This window comes from Cannabis sativa, chromosome X, assembly GCF_029168945.1.
Source record: "Cannabis sativa cultivar Pink pepper isolate KNU-18-1 chromosome X, ASM2916894v1, whole genome shotgun sequence".
Classification (NCBI taxonomy): Eukaryota; Viridiplantae; Streptophyta; class Magnoliopsida; order Rosales; family Cannabaceae; genus Cannabis; species Cannabis sativa.
In genome coordinates this window covers 6429560-6445497 of record NC_083610.1, presented here as the reverse complement: position 1 = coordinate 6445497, position 15938 = coordinate 6429560, and the positions used below count along the sequence as shown (strand labels likewise).

Here is a 15938-nt window from a genome sequence, read left to right as displayed (position 1 = left end):
ACAAGAACAGATGAATTTTATTAATCTCAATAGCATAAACAAATTATTTTACCAAAGAAAAAATATATTTTTTTTATGTACAAATCAATTATAAACACAGTAGACACTTAGAAAACATTTTGAATACAACTAAATCTATATGAACATTTTGAATACAACTAAATCTATATGAACATTTTGAATACAGGACGCCTCACGTGAACGCCATAATCTAAAACCACATTGAATCAACAAATCATCAATAATAACATCCAAAAGTTCATCGATTGTCTTCTTTGAATCTTCCACTAGTGACTTCCATATATGTGACATTGCATCCTACAAACACCAGAAGAAAAAAGATATGAGAACTCATAGATCTAACATAGCGTGCAAGATAACTTGAATGGATAATTCATAAATTTTCCATGTGACTATTATTAGAAAACTATACTGAAGATGTAGTAAAATATTGCATTTCTACAGTTATGCACATTAACAATTGAATAAACAACAGCCTTCAAATAATATATAAATAAAAATTTATACAGATTTTAAGAATCTGATGGTCTCTATCTCAAAAAAAAAAAAAAAAAAAAAAGAATCCGATGGTCTCACATCATACAAAGCACTGAAGGATCTATACCTGCACATTTTTATCGGGATCATACTGATAACGAACAAGCCTTGGAATTAATGAATGCAAATGTGGCTTAAGAATATCCCCTGCTTGCTTTGCAATCTTAGAAAACCCAAATGCAGCACCCCTATTTGAGTTTAGAGATGCTTGATGATTAGCCAAATCCATAAACAGATAAATTAGGTCAGGTTGCCCCATTTCATTAGCCAAATTGCATAGTTCCTTATAAGTGCTTAGTTTCCCACCCCTCAATTCCCTTCCAGGAGAAGACCTCAATGCCGGAGAAGAAGGCATCTCCGCCGGCCACCTAACCAGAACCCCAGCCGTTGCATCCACGGTCTACGCCATAAATCCGCAAAGTCCCAGGCGCTTGTCGCTGGAGGAAGCTGCGCATCATCAACTGCCAAGAGAAAGAAAGGAGAGGCGCGAGAGGAAGAGAGAGAGAGGGGAAGAGGCGATTAGGGTTCTGTATGAAAGAGAGAGGAGTTCAGACCCAAATTTTATATTTATCATTTCTTCATTTTTATTAAATAAATCTTATATATTTTTAGTCAGATTTTATTAAAAAAAAAAAGTTTAGGTTTGAAACTTGGAAACCGTGATAACCTTTTAGCTTTTTTAATATTATTTTTAATTAATTTTTACTTTTTTATTTATAATTATGGAGTTTTTTTTTTTTTTTATAATTTGGGTTATGATACAGTGACGCGCCAGGCATGTTGGGAAATATTTACCTATTCGCGTTTGGCGCGTCACTATAGAGTAACTTTTCAAAAAAAAAAAAAATAACAAAAATTATAAGATTTACTTTTTAGTGACACCTCATATTTTTAGTGACATGAATTGTAGGTCACTAACATTGAATTTTCAGAGTCTTTTTGTGCGTGTCACTAAAACTTACCCCTAACCCTTTAGTGACACGCACTTTTGTGCGGGTCACTAAATAGTGTCACTAAAGCTCAATTTTGTAGTAGTGTATCATGTTAGAAAAAAAACCGAAATAATAATGATAATACTCAAATACTTTCTGTGTTTTGCTTTCCAATTAGAAATGTGTATTTTTTCCATAGGGATGAGTCTCGCAGTGACCCGTTCTTAATGAAGCGGAAATTCTCAGTTTAAATAGAGAATAGTATTGGAATAGAGATTATTTTTGTTCTCGAATGTTAAATAAAGCGGAAACGGAGATCACACTCCCCGCCCTGACGGAGACTTATTTAGTATTTTATTTTATATATTTAATAATATTTTATAATTTATAATTTATGTTTGCATTTTTTAAAGTATTTTAGTATCCTTTTTATGACTTGTAAATTGTGTTTTGGATGATAATTAGTTTATTGAATAATAATTAATGTATATTATTTTAATTTTTATGTATTTAAATTTTTATTATAAACTTTATTTTTTTTATTAGGGGATTCCCCACCCCGTCCTTATCCCTGTTAGGGATTTCCAATGAAAAATAAGCGAGGATAGAAATTAAAATCCTTAACAGAGATAGGAACGGGGGAACACTCATCGTCAATTTCCCACCCGTCTGCATTCCTATTTCCAATACAGTGTAATAGGTTGCTATAATTCAAAATACAAAGTTATAAGTTACCATGTTTTTACAAATTCGGTTACTATATTTCTACAAAGTTATCGTAAACAAATTACCATGTTCTTTAAAATGAGATATTGTTACCAATGTTTATTTAAATATGAAAAATATGTAATTATAAAGTATGTGAAAAAGTAGTTAGCAAAAAAAAAAAAAAGTGTATATGAAAAATGCTACTAGATTGTTAGATTGTTAGAGAAGTGGTTACTAATTTATATTTAGAAAAATCGGTAACTAGTTACTAAATTCATGAAGAAAAGTAAAATTACAAATTTTTGAAAGAAGAATAATTGTCATTTTATGATTTAAAACTTATTATTAGTAAAATATGACTTTATTTATAAAATGAAATATTTACATTGTTGCTATAAGTTTATAAAATATCTTTCTTAAGCCTAATATTAGTACATGAAATATAAATTAATGGACTTTGATCACCAAAAACTTGATGACAAATTGTACTCTCAAGTGGTATTCAAAAATGGTATTTTTCTAAAATATTTTTTTACAAAATAATTTTCTAAACACACTTTATTCCTCATCTACAAAAGGTTACCAAAGGAGTATAACAACATTGAAAAAAAAAATATATTTTTACCCATTACTCCTTTGACTTTTTTACCACACCCAATTTCGTACAATTCTTTGTGCTTCATAAATGTAACTTTTTTTTTTCTTTTCTGAAAGTGGGTTTCATGATGAGGAATAAAATAAAAATGTAATGAGTGTAATTTTATATAATTGTAATTTGTAGTATTAAAACATAGAATAAATAGGATTTATCATTTCAAACTATGAGCTTATAGAATTTTGCTTTCTAAATTTTTTTGTGTTGCAAAAATTCCTCATGATTTATAAAAAATTGCTGGAAATACCCTACAGTTATATTCTACTCATGTATTTAAATAATTTGTTAATGTAGCATTAACATAACGTTAATTTTGTCCAATTAAAGAGTTTGTACCAGTAATTTTTCCACATCGTATTTTACTGTGGACATGATTACGAATCAAACTCTAATACCAGTTTATCTTCCTCTTAAACACAGGACCACATTGCCTCATCTCATGGCTCAAACGATCTTTAATCTGCCCACTCTCTACCAACTAGTGTATTTTCCTCCAATGCGTTGCGGCACATGCCTTACACAAACTACTCTTTTTTTTTTTTTGAAGAAAAGCGTACATATATTATAATCAAAATAAATTAGACCTCACGGTCATTACAAAATAAGTGTTCTGGGATAGAGGAAGTCGGGATACAACCGAATCTCTTGTGGGTAAACGCCCACTTAGCCAAACTACTCAGGAAAAGTACATTAGGTAAACTACTCGAAATTAGAGAAATCAAATAGGTACAACCAACATTTAACCACGAAACTCTAGCTAAATGGTGAGCAACACGATTAGCAGATCCCTTGATAAAATTCAAAAATATATTATTCAAAGTAGAAAGAATTCTTTTGCACTAAAAAATGCAGAACCCAAAAATAGAAGCTATATATCTAACGAACTTCAGATAGCTTGGATTGTGACCAAACTGTTCGACTCTACCACCACATCATGCCGCCCTGTTTCTTTCAAAAAACTCAACACCTCCTCAACTCCGATAGCTTTAGCAAGATCACAATCAACCACCCCCATTCAACTTGCTGTCTTAGCCATAATAAGCTAACTAGAAGTGTCCCACACCACCTAACCATACCCATAATAAGCTGACTAGAAGAGGAAGACAATTGGAAGCATCCTTCTAAACTAAATCTTTGACTTTAAAAGGCATTCTCATATCTCACAACTCTTTTTAAAAGACCGAGTTACCAACTCTAATTAAATCACCCTTAAGCTCTTGAAGAAATCATACACACTATTGATCGAATAAGCACGAGAACTCTCACAATTCTGCCATACATATCGTTATACATTGGTGGGGAACTAATGAATGCTTAAAATAAACTTTACATCCCTCTCCACAAAAATATCTTTAAGAATTCCTTCATCCCAACAACTCTCCAACCTTCATAAAATTAGAAACCTTTACCTTATCCAAACTAAGATATTTCAAAACCACAAATAAGTTATTTTTTTTCTAGAAGCCAAGAATTCTTGAAAATATCAATACTCATCTCAAATTCAACAACTACAAAGATTTAGTGCCTTTAATTTGAACATTTAAGAAAAAACCCAAACCACGTGGCAAACAAAGTTACCTCAAATATTGTTTTAATACAAAATAAATTAATTTGCGGTATAAATACTTAAGTTTAACTCTTGTAAATAAATATTTAATTTTAATTTTTGACAGTAATAATACTTAAGCGATATCTCTAGAACTTCGTATGTACTTGAATATTAAATGTTAAATCATTATCTACGCGTTATTTTCTTATTGGTATATTTTAAAAAAATAAAAAAATAATAAAAATTTAATGACTTTGACCAATTAAAAATTACACGTGATAATTTACTTAACACTTAATACTATTTATAGAAGTTTTAAAATTATAATTTAAATATTACTACCGCAAAAAATTAAATTAAATTATTTATTTATAATTAAAAATTAAACTTAATTAACTATTTATATCACAAATAACTTTACAAAATATTTAATTTTGTCTTTATTCCATCTACTAATAAATGAATGATTTTTTCTTTTTGTTTCAATTGATGTTTTTATGTTTTGGCCTTCGTATCACCAAATCATGATACGACAACCTCGACTGTCCCATTCAGTAATCCCTCCGCTACGTGTAACAACCTCAAATACCATAAAAGAACCGTCTCAAATCATTTCTTTACTTCTTTAAAAAAAATCATTTCTTTACAAAATAGAAGAAAAAGGATTCAAACTTTACAGACACAGAGACACAGAGAGAGAGACAGAGATGGTATGGCTTATGAATCACCATCATCAGAATCATAATCAGCTATGGAGTAAAGCTCGTATCTGGGCAGGAACTTCACTCTTATGGCTAATCTTCATGTGGGTTACTCCCAAGATTTCTCACTCTCCAAAACACCATCTTTTTGCTGACATGAGAAATTTTCTTGGTAAACCCTTTTTCGAAAAACTTTACCTTTTTCTTTTTGATTTTTGATTAAAAGAGTTGATTTTTGGTATATGGGTTTTGTTTCAGGAGTACCAAGCACGTTGAATGTGGTTACAAATTTCCCATTTTTGGTTGTTGGTGTTTTGGGTTTTGTGTTGTGTGTTAAAGGAGAGTTTTTTAATATAAGGTTTGTTTGTTTGTTTGTTTGGATTTCTTTTCAGTTTTGAGTTTTGATAATGTGATTGGATTCTTGTGACTAATTGTGTTTTTTTTTTTTAGTTTGAGAGGTGAAGTTTGGGGTTGGGCTTTGTTCTATGCTGGAATTACAGGTGTGGCTTTTGGGTCTGCTTATTATCATTTGAAGCCTTGTGATGATAGAGTCATTTGGGATACTTTACCGGTTAGTAATAATTAATCATATCACATTTTGTTGTTGTTGTTGTTGTTTCATTCAATTTTTGCTGATCAAAGTTTGAATATCGGAAGTAACTGTGTAATTATACTATATTGACATTGTAATTACACTCAATTTTATTTTGGGGCAAGAGAATTGGAGAGTGTAATTGGAACTTCTTAATTACATCGTTGCAGTGTAATTATATGGTGAGACAAACATGTTAAATTGTCTAATTATCTCTAATGACACTCTAATCCATTCACATATCGTGACTTTGGATGAAACAATTCAAGAAAAATGTATAATCTTTTTGCTTGTGATATATACTCGGTCCATTAATAAGGTGAAGGCAATTCTACCTTAACGGGTCGGTTTTGTTAGGCTGAATTAGGCCTTATAAACTTCTCTTTTAAATTGTCTTTTCAAAAATCTCTTTAGGAATCCATTGTACTGTAAATCTCTAAGTAACAAAGGTGATCAAAGAACCTCAACAACGAAATCAAAACAGAGTTAATATGAACACAAATCAAACACTTAGATTATGTTTAGAAGTTGGATTTTGGTGGGGAAAGGAATAGAAAGATAAGAAAATTAATGCCGAGTGTCTATCATCAAACCTACAATAATTGGGCATACTATTGTTATTTGGCCATTTATATAACAGATCGTTTGGAAGGCATAAGGAGAATCACTGAGTCTAAATTTCCGGTTAGGCCATAAAAAAATCTTGTTCGATATGAAGTTTTTTTGTTGAATCAAGTTTCTTGTTTTCCTGCGTTTTCCTTACCTTTAAGGGATCAATGTGATCTCTACTCCAGTTTCGGAACACTATCTCTGTATCTTTATTAATTGAGCATCAATACAAGTACACAACATTCGAGAGTTGGATCTTCTCTCGAAAATCTCTGAAGTGTTCCTCTCTTTCTTACACACTCACCCGAGCTTACACATTCATCTACATATGCAGTTCAATACAAAACCCTTTTGAACCCCAAAACCCTTTTGAAGAAGGTTATTTATAAGCTGTGTATTTTAGCACCGAGAAGTAACACAGTTAAGTTAGTTAACTGTTATGAAAATAACAGATATAACTAACAAGGTTAGTTAGGATTTATTAGGAACTAACACAATGTTGCCCTGTTGTTTTATGTGTTTTTTTTTTTGCTTTCTTGCTTTGATGTTTGTATAGAAATCGTTGTAATAAGTTGGGAAAACGCAGATGATGATGGCATATTCCTCACTTTTTTCTACTTGCCTAATAGAAAGAGTGGGTGAAAAGATCGGCTTGACTTTTCTGTTTGCTCTCATTCTCGCTGCTTTCCTAAGTACCGCTCATGAAAGGTTAGTTTTTTTACTATGTTCGAATGCCTCTCTTATATTCTTGTGTTGTTTTTACGATATATTGTTAATATGGTTTGGTAGTTGGTTGCAGATTGTATAATGATCTTAGGTTGTGCATGATGTTCCAGTTGATTCCGTCTATAGCAATTCCAGCTATGGCATTTGTGTATAGACCGAAATATACTCATTCAAGATATTGGTTTTGGGCAACAGGTACATCCATCTTTTTATTTAGTCTTGTCAAGATATTCATTAGATTATTTCTTACAACTGATTTATTTTGGTCAACCGAATTTTTCATGTGAGTTATAACATCGGGGTTTTTCGTTGGCATTTTCATTTGAATTGGTTTCCACTGACTGGTTAAGTGAGAAGGATATTCGGAAGAGCATGATTCGAATCCTTTACTTTTATTCCTTCCGGGCTAAAGATATCTGTATTCGGGTAGCTTAAATGGTCATGTGGTTTAGTTGTTACAAGTCTTTTCTTGGCATCTACATAGCATTCATCTGTTTTTGCATAGCTCAATTTTGCATCTAGGCTTACTAAAAAGCTATAGTGTGCGAGTCGTGTTTAGGTGGGGATGAAGGGGAGCCTAGTTTCTGATAAGAACCAAGAACTCTAAATTCAAGAACACATTTAAACCGTAGGAATCGTATATTGAATGTATGAGAAAAGCTAGTTACAAATGATGGGAGACCTTTAGGCTCCTTTGATGCAAAGAGTTTTACTCAGTACGTATAGTATCCCATATATACTATTGTATTTCCTCCCGAACACAACTCTTAATACAATAATGATCTAAATAGGCGGGTTAGGTTTGTGCTTAGGGTCCACCTAATCCAGGCTCTTAAGAGTATAGTAGTGTGGCGGAAATGAGGTTTAGAAAGTAAGATGAAGGTGAGTGTATGGTAACATGTACGGGGTTTTATCTCGAAACTAATTGGCAATGAGAAAAGTAACTCATGCATCCTAAGTGTCCGTACATTATTAATATGGGACTCTCTACCGAGCTCATTATGTTCATTCCATGGCTGCATGCAGGTGTTTACCTTTTCTCGAAATTCGAAGCCATAGCAGACAAGAAAATATACAATTCCAATCATTATTTCATCAGTGGACACTCGTTGGAGCATTTGTGTTCAGCAATGGTTCCTGTTCTGATGAGTGTTATGCTCATATACAGAACCAAAAAATGTCAAAGGTATAATCAATCAATCTATATCCTTCTGCATTATTTTCTTCTAACTTCAATCTCTCTTTTCGATTCTCATACATGAAATTCGATCGATCTTGCAGACTAGGCGAAATAAAGGAGCGCCCTTGAAGTAGGTTTTCGTAATCTAAAACCTTGTCGATCGAGTTTTGTATAGTCATTACACTACAAAACTTACCTCAAATTTCTCGATTTGGCTATGTGGGGTTTGATCTTTTTAGCTTCCATTTCGAAGAACATTCATTCTTTTTCTTCACAACAGGCGGCAGCAATGATTGCTCGGTAACTGAAATGATGTAGGAAAGTAGAAAAGTAGATAGTGTTTTTTAGGCATTTTTGTTGAGATATGATGAAATTCATCAATGTAAAGATCTTTTGTAAAACTCAATTCAATTCAACTTTTTGTCCCTTTTTCAAATGTAGTGATGTGAAAGTTTCATATCATGGTCTCACATGCACGCTTTGGTTTTTAGGATTAAGTTTATTATATGATTGTATATTTATATATATACAGGTGCACATGCATGTGATGTGAATATGACAGCAAAAGATGCATACATGTATATATGCTAAAAGAATTGTTATTAGGCACCAGGAGTGTTTAGCACATTCTATAAGTGACGTTTCACGATTAGTTAGCGATGTTCTCTAAGGATTTGTTTGGTTAGTCGTATTAGGCCGTATTGTATTATATTAAATTAAATTATATATCATATTTTTATATAATTATGTTAAACTTTAATTTATACTAAAATATTATATATCTAGGTGTCCATAAAAGTTAATACAACATATAGTTTTATATAAATATATTGTATGAAATACAATTTAATTTAATACTATAAAATACAATACGGTATAATACGGCGTACCAAACGAATTCTAAAAGTTATTTTTTTTAAGTTATATGAGACTCGATACTTAATAATATGTTTAGTAATAAGTAATGAAAATCAATGATAATGAAGTTATTTCCTTATATTTATTAAATTTAAGAAAGGGATAACTTGATTAAATAAGGAAGAAAAAAAAAAGAATTTTTTCTACCAATTTTTTTAAAAGAAGTCATTAAGGGTAAGATTATTTTTATTTTTATTTTATTTTTTAATATTAAATTTGTAGTGATAATTTTATTTTTTAAAATATGTCTTACAAAATAACTACTTTATAATATAGTTTAACCGAAAAGAGTAATTTAGTCAATTTAAGTATTCTGATTATTTTTTCTGATAAAATAAACAAAATAAATCACTATCATTCTATTTTTAAAAAACAGTATATTACAAATATTAATTCTAATAATTCTTCATTTATTCTATTACATTTCTCCATTAGTTTATTCTAATTTTGAATACTGTGTAATAAACGTGCTATTATAAGGGTATGATACTGAGGAAAGTGCTAGGCAGTATTGTCTCTTAACAATTCTCAATGTGAGACATTAAAAGACAATTATTAATTTCAAAGCAAAATGAGAAAGTGCACGTGGATTGGTTTTTTCCTATTGTTTTGGTGTTATTCTTCTTCAAATTGCATTTGTTTGTGTCAAATTAATTGAATTTTATGGCAAAAAACTTGGGTCTTTAATGTCTATATGTATATGCATTCTAAGTAGGGATAATTACATGAATACCATTTTTTGTAACAAAATTACATTTTTACGTTTACAGATTTTTTTTTTTTTACATTTTTACGGTTTTCTATAAAAACAACACGAAAACAACATAAAAGTAACAAAAAAATCTTACCTATTATATAAATGCCTATCTAACCATTTTTGTTGTGCATTTAACAGATTGTTATATTTTTTGACAGAATATTTCCTAATAAAAAGTTAATTTTAACCGAAATTAAATTACTAATAGCATATTTTAACAGTTGCATCCTCCCACACAACCATTCACAATAAGCGCCTATTCATATGGTTTAAACAGTAATTCGTATGGTTTAACAGATTTTGTTGTTCATTCTGTTAGTTTTAACGACAAAACAACAACAAAAATTAAAAAACTAACAGATCAAAAAGGTCTCCATTTGAGTATTGCACCCTTTTAGAATAGTGGCAACAATATACATATAACCTAACCTACACCTAACAATTTCAATTTCACTGAGTAGTCGTGACTTGTGAGTATAGTTTGATATCGATTCCAAATTTCATTTTCAAAAATTCTTGATATTGGGTTAGTTTGTGGATAATAATCTTTTTTTTTCATCGTTCTCTGTGGTTCTGCAGTGTTGTGTTTCTTTTGTAGTTACATGTGCTTTCATCTATATGCAGTCATAATAACATTTATAGAATTAGTTTTATTTATTATCAACAAAATATCTGTAATTTTGTTACTAATTTGTTTATCGATTTCTTTCTTCTTTATATTAGAGTGGAGGTACTCACCAAACTAAAAATGGCTTACTAAAAGTGCAAAAGACCCGTTGTTTGCAAGATATATATAACAAAAATGTTCCCTTTTCTCCATTTTTTTTTTCATGTATATTAAAGAATAGTAAAAATCTCTTAAATGGGCAGTTGCTTCAGTTTATAATCTGTGTAATATGTAAACACATTCCTCTCTCGTTTCTCATCTCTTGTGATGAGTCTTTATAAGTCTGATTCACTTTTTTTTTTGAATTTATTTTTTAATGAATGGTTTGGTTTGGAGGAATGTTGGGTTATTAGGTAGATGGTGTGATATGATGAGGCAACCCATCACCCAGTGAATTTCTAAAGTATGCTCAATATTTTTTCTTTTAAGAAATTAATATTTTAATTCAAATTAGTGCCTATCATTACTGTTGTTGTTTTTACTTTTCGAATTGATTATTTCACTATTTACAATTGATGTTTCCATGATGAGTGAAATTAAGATTTGTCTCTGTTAAATTTTATTATTAAATAAGGCTTATTTTTGTTGGCAACTCCAACAATTATACTACTATAATGAAGGGATTAATTACCTTAATCCTTTGTATGGATATGTATTCATAAAATAAATTTATTATAAAATTAATAATATACATTATATATTAATACAAACAAATATTTATAACTAGTTATAAAATATTAGTATTATGTAATATTATAATTTAGAGAAAGAAAATAGAGAAGAGATGAGAATTTTCTGAGTGATTTATTCCAATAGGTGATCTCCTATTTATACACATACAAGAGTCAAATATTAAGAAACTAAGAGAAAGGGAAACTAAGAAAAAGGGAATGTTGATTACATTAATGGAAATAAATAAAAGATTTGGACATCCACATAATTAATACTATTTATAACACTCCCCCTTGGATGTCCATAATAACTGCCTCATTAAAAACCTCGCCGAGAAAACCCAGTGGGACAAAACTCGGTCAAGGAAAAAAGAGTGCAGTATGAAATTACTCCCCCTCATTTTGGCATTCGTGGAGATCCTTTAATCGACGCATTCCAATCTTGTGAACCATCTTCTCAAAAGTTGATGTTGGTAATGACTTCGTGAATAAGTCTGCAAGATTATCGCTTGATCGAATTTGTTGAACATCGATATCACCATTTTCTTGAAGATTGTGTGTAAAGAAGAATTTTGGTGAAATATGTTTAGTTCTGTCTCCTTTAATGTACCCTCCTTTAAGTTGAGCGATGCAAGCAGCATTATCTTCATAGAGAATTGTTGGTACTTCTTTATTAGATGTTAATCCACATGTTCCTCGAATATGTTGTGTCATTGATCTTAACCAAACACATTCTCGACTTGCCTCGTGAATTGCAAGTATCTCAGCATGATTTGAGGAAGTAGCCACCAGAGTTTGCTTTGTTGATCGCCAGGATATAGCAGTGTCACCGCAAGTGAACAAATAGCCAGTTTGAGATCCGGCTTTATGTGGATCGATAAATATCCCGCATCTGCGTAGCCAATAAGTTGTGACCCACAATTATTAGAATAGAATAATCCTTTATCAATAGTACCCTGGAGATAGCGGAGTATGTGCTTAATCCCTTTCCAATGTCTATATGTTGGAGCAGAACTAAATCTTGCTAATAAATTGACAGAGAAAACTATATCAGGTCTTGTACAATTAGCAAGATACATCAATGCTCCTATTGCACTAAGATATGGTACTTCTGGACCAAGGAGCTCTTCATGTTCTTCTCTAGGTCGAAAAGGATCTTTTTCTACATCAAGTGACCTAACTACCATTGGGCTACTCAATGGGTGTGATTTATCCATATAAAACCGTCTCAAAATCTTTTCAGTATAAGTTGACTGATGAATGAAAATTCCACATTTTAAATGCTCAATTTGTAGACCAAGACAAAATTTTGTTTTTCCTAAATCTTTCATTTCGAACTCTTTCTTTAGATATTCCACAAATTTTCGAAAGTTTTTCAGGAGTTCCAATAATATTCAAATCATCAACATATACAGCAATGATAACAAACTCAGGACTTGAACTTTTTATGAAAACACATGGGCAAATAGGATCATTTTTATATCCTTCTTTTAATAAATATTTACTAAGTCGATTGTACCACATGCGTCCTGATTGTTTTAATCCATACAATGATCTTTGTAATTTAATTGAGCACATTTCTCGATTGCTTGAATTATATGCATCAGGCATCTTAAATCCTTCAGGGATCTTCATGTAAATATCACTATCTAGTGATCCATATAAATAAGCTGTGACTACATCCATTAATCGCATATCGAGTTTTTCACTCACAGCCAAGCTAACCAAATATCTTAATGTTATTGCATCCACCACAGGAGAATATGTCTCCTCATAATCAATACCTGGCCTTTGAGAAAAACCTTGAGCTACAAGTCTTGCTTTGTATCTCACAACTTCATTTTTCTCATTTCTTTTACGTAAACATACCCATTTGTATCCAACGGGTTTCACACCTTCAGGTGTTTGGACTATAGGTCCAAATACTTTGCGTTTAGCAAGTGAATTCAATTCTGCTTGAATTGCTTCTTTCCATTTTGGCCAATCTTTTCTATTTTGACATTCTTTGATAGATTTAGGTTCAAGATCCTCGTTTTCATTCCTAATTTCTAGCGCTACATTATAAGCAAAAATATTGTCGACAATTACTTCGAGTCGGTTCCATTCTTTTCTTGTATTGACATAATTTATTGAGATCTCATTATTGCTAATATTTTCAGGTACCTGAATCTCTTCAAGAGATTTGTTTATGTCAACATCTTCCTCGAAATTTTCAGCCTCTTCATTAGGGCCATCTTGATTATTTGCTCCCTTTCTTTTTCGAGGATTTTTATCTTTGGAACCGACTGGTCTACCACGTTTCAAACGTGCTTTAGAATCATTAATTAATTGTCCTTCTGGGACTTCAATTCGAATTGGAGCATTTTCAGCTGGAATATGTGATTTTGTAATTTTCTTTGGGTCAGTGAATGCATTTGGTAATTGATTTGCAATATTTGCAAATGAATTATTCTTTGAACTTCAAGTTCACATTGATTTGTACGAGGATCAAATTGAGATAATGATTGTGCATTCCATATAATTTTTTTTTCCAGCTGTTTCTTTTCCCCTCCCCCTAAAGCTGGAAAACTTGTCTCATCAAAATGACAATCAGCAAAACATGCTGTAAATATATCTCCAGTTGTGGGTTTGAGATATTTAATGATAGATGGAGATTCATACCCAACATATATTCTCAACCTCCTTTGAGGACCCATCTTTGATCGTTGTGGTGGAGCAATCAGAACATATACTGTACAACCAAAGATTCTTAGATGGGAAATATTTGGCTCCTGACCAAAAGCCAATTGTAGTGGGGAGAATTTGTGATATGATGTTGGCCTAATGCGTACAAGTGCCGCAGCATGTAAAATAGCATGTCCCCAAGCTATAATTGGGAGTTTTGTTCTCATAAGTAATGGTCTTGCAATTAATTGGAGGCGCTTAATAAATGATTCTGCTAGACCATTTTGTGTATGTACATGAGCAACAGGATGTTCAACATTTATCCCTATTGACATACAATAATCATTAAAAGCCTGTGATGTAAATTCACCAGCATTATCAAGGCGGATTGTCTTGATTGCATAGTCTGGGAATTGTGCTCGTAATCGGATTATTTGAGCAAGCAATCTTGCAAATGCTACATTACGAGTAGATAATAAGCAAACATGTGACCATCTAGTTGATGCATCTATCAATACCATAAAATATCTGAATGGTCCACATGGTGGGCAAATAGGCCCACATATGTCGCCCTGAATTCGTTCAAGAAATCCAGGGGATTCAATTCCAACCTTTACCGGTGAGGGCTTAATGATTAACTTTCCTTGAGAACAAGCAGCACATGAGAACTCACTGGATAAAAGAATCTTTTGGTTCTTCAATGGATGACCATGTGAGTTCTCTATTATTCTACGCATCATAATTGAACCGGGATGGCCTAACCGGTTGTTACGAAAATTCTGTTTATTACGCAAGTGTACGTATCAAGTAGTATCTCACGCAAGTGAGGTCGAACCACAGGGAATTGGATTGAGTACTACTAAATTATAATTATGATTCTATTTGGTAAAATAATAAGTTGCAATTTTAAAAGTAAATAAATCAGAAATTAAAGAGAAAATAAACGAAGATTAATCAAGATGAGAGAATAGGGAGGTGAATCCTGTTGATAAGTTACCTATGTTAATGCCTAATTGCTATCCTTATCTCAATGTGAAAGACAGATTATAAATTAACCTAACTCTTTTCAGATCTTTTAGGTTCTAAATAATATGTTCTCTAATTAACTTCTTAATTAGATCAACACAAAATCAGCATTAAGCAATAATCTATTAGTCACTAGGCTATGTAAATACTTTCGTTTTACATCAAAACCTAGACTATCCAAATTTTAGCATTCCTAATTCTCACTTTTCAGATTTCGAATTAGGATCATAGAGCATGTAAAAGGTGATCAAGCTTGCACATGAAATTAAACACAAACAAAGATAGTATTCACACATAAGATGAAGGAATGGCAATTATTTATTAACTAGGCATAAACTTAAACAACATTCATCATCCTCCCTTATTGGGAAATTTAGTTCATAATAACTCTAAAAACATCCATGATTAATTCAGAAATAAAAACAAACATAACGAAGAATAAAAAGGGTAAAAGAAAGAAACTAGAAGGTGGTATCGCTCCGGGTCTTCAAGATAGCTTCCTCTCCACTTTGCCTCCACTATTAGGTCTGTTTTTGCTTAGATCTGACCTTCAATGTCGTATTCCTTATATAGGGATGAGTGGTGAGCCTCCAATTGAGTGAAAAATCAAAATTAGGTCAAATCTGCGATTTCCGTACATAGTCGCGACTAGCATTTAAGTCCGGTCGCGACTACGAGCAAAACTCGAAAAACCGAGTTTCTGCCTATCTTACGAAGTCGCGACCTGGGTCGCGACCAGGAAAAAGGGTCGCGACCAGGCTCATCAGAGGTCGCGACTACTGATGCTTCAGGAGCCAAATTTTCCAATTTTTCCAAGTTTGTCCCAGTTTTTCGCCATTTGACTGAATTCGAACTTTAACACCCCGGGAACCTGAAATAATGAAAATCAAGCGTAAAACTGCTCCAAAAGACACCAATAGACGAGATAATGCTAACTTTAAAGACCCGAAATATAGGTTAATTATAACCTAACAAATTCCCCCAAACTAGATTCTTACTCGCCCCCGAGTAAGATAAAAAAAACT

General features: G+C 31.9%; 2 protein-coding genes across 2 annotated transcripts; one reads left to right on the top strand and one right to left on the bottom strand.

The window, feature by feature from the left end:
* Window positions 1-1222, bottom strand: LOC133032590 (uncharacterized). The gene is made up of 2 exons (XM_061106600.1): window positions 626-1222; window positions 1-318 (listed from the first exon to the last, which is right to left on the bottom strand). The coding sequence occupies exons 1-2, from the start codon at window positions 911-913 to the stop codon at window positions 136-138; spliced, it is 471 nt and encodes a 156-aa protein (XP_060962583.1). The 5' UTR covers window positions 914-1222; the 3' UTR covers window positions 1-135.
* A 3784-nt stretch (window positions 1223-5006) lies between these two features.
* On the top strand, window positions 5007-8646 carry LOC115707031 (uncharacterized). Its single transcript, XM_030634842.2, has 7 exons — window positions 5007-5275; window positions 5362-5461; window positions 5554-5674; window positions 6891-7012; window positions 7104-7225; window positions 8057-8216; window positions 8312-8646. Exons 1-7 carry the CDS (start codon window positions 5110-5112, stop codon window positions 8337-8339), a joined length of 819 nt encoding a protein of 272 aa, XP_030490702.1. The 5' UTR covers window positions 5007-5109; the 3' UTR covers window positions 8340-8646.
* The last annotated feature ends 7292 nt before the right edge of the window (window positions 8647-15938 follow it).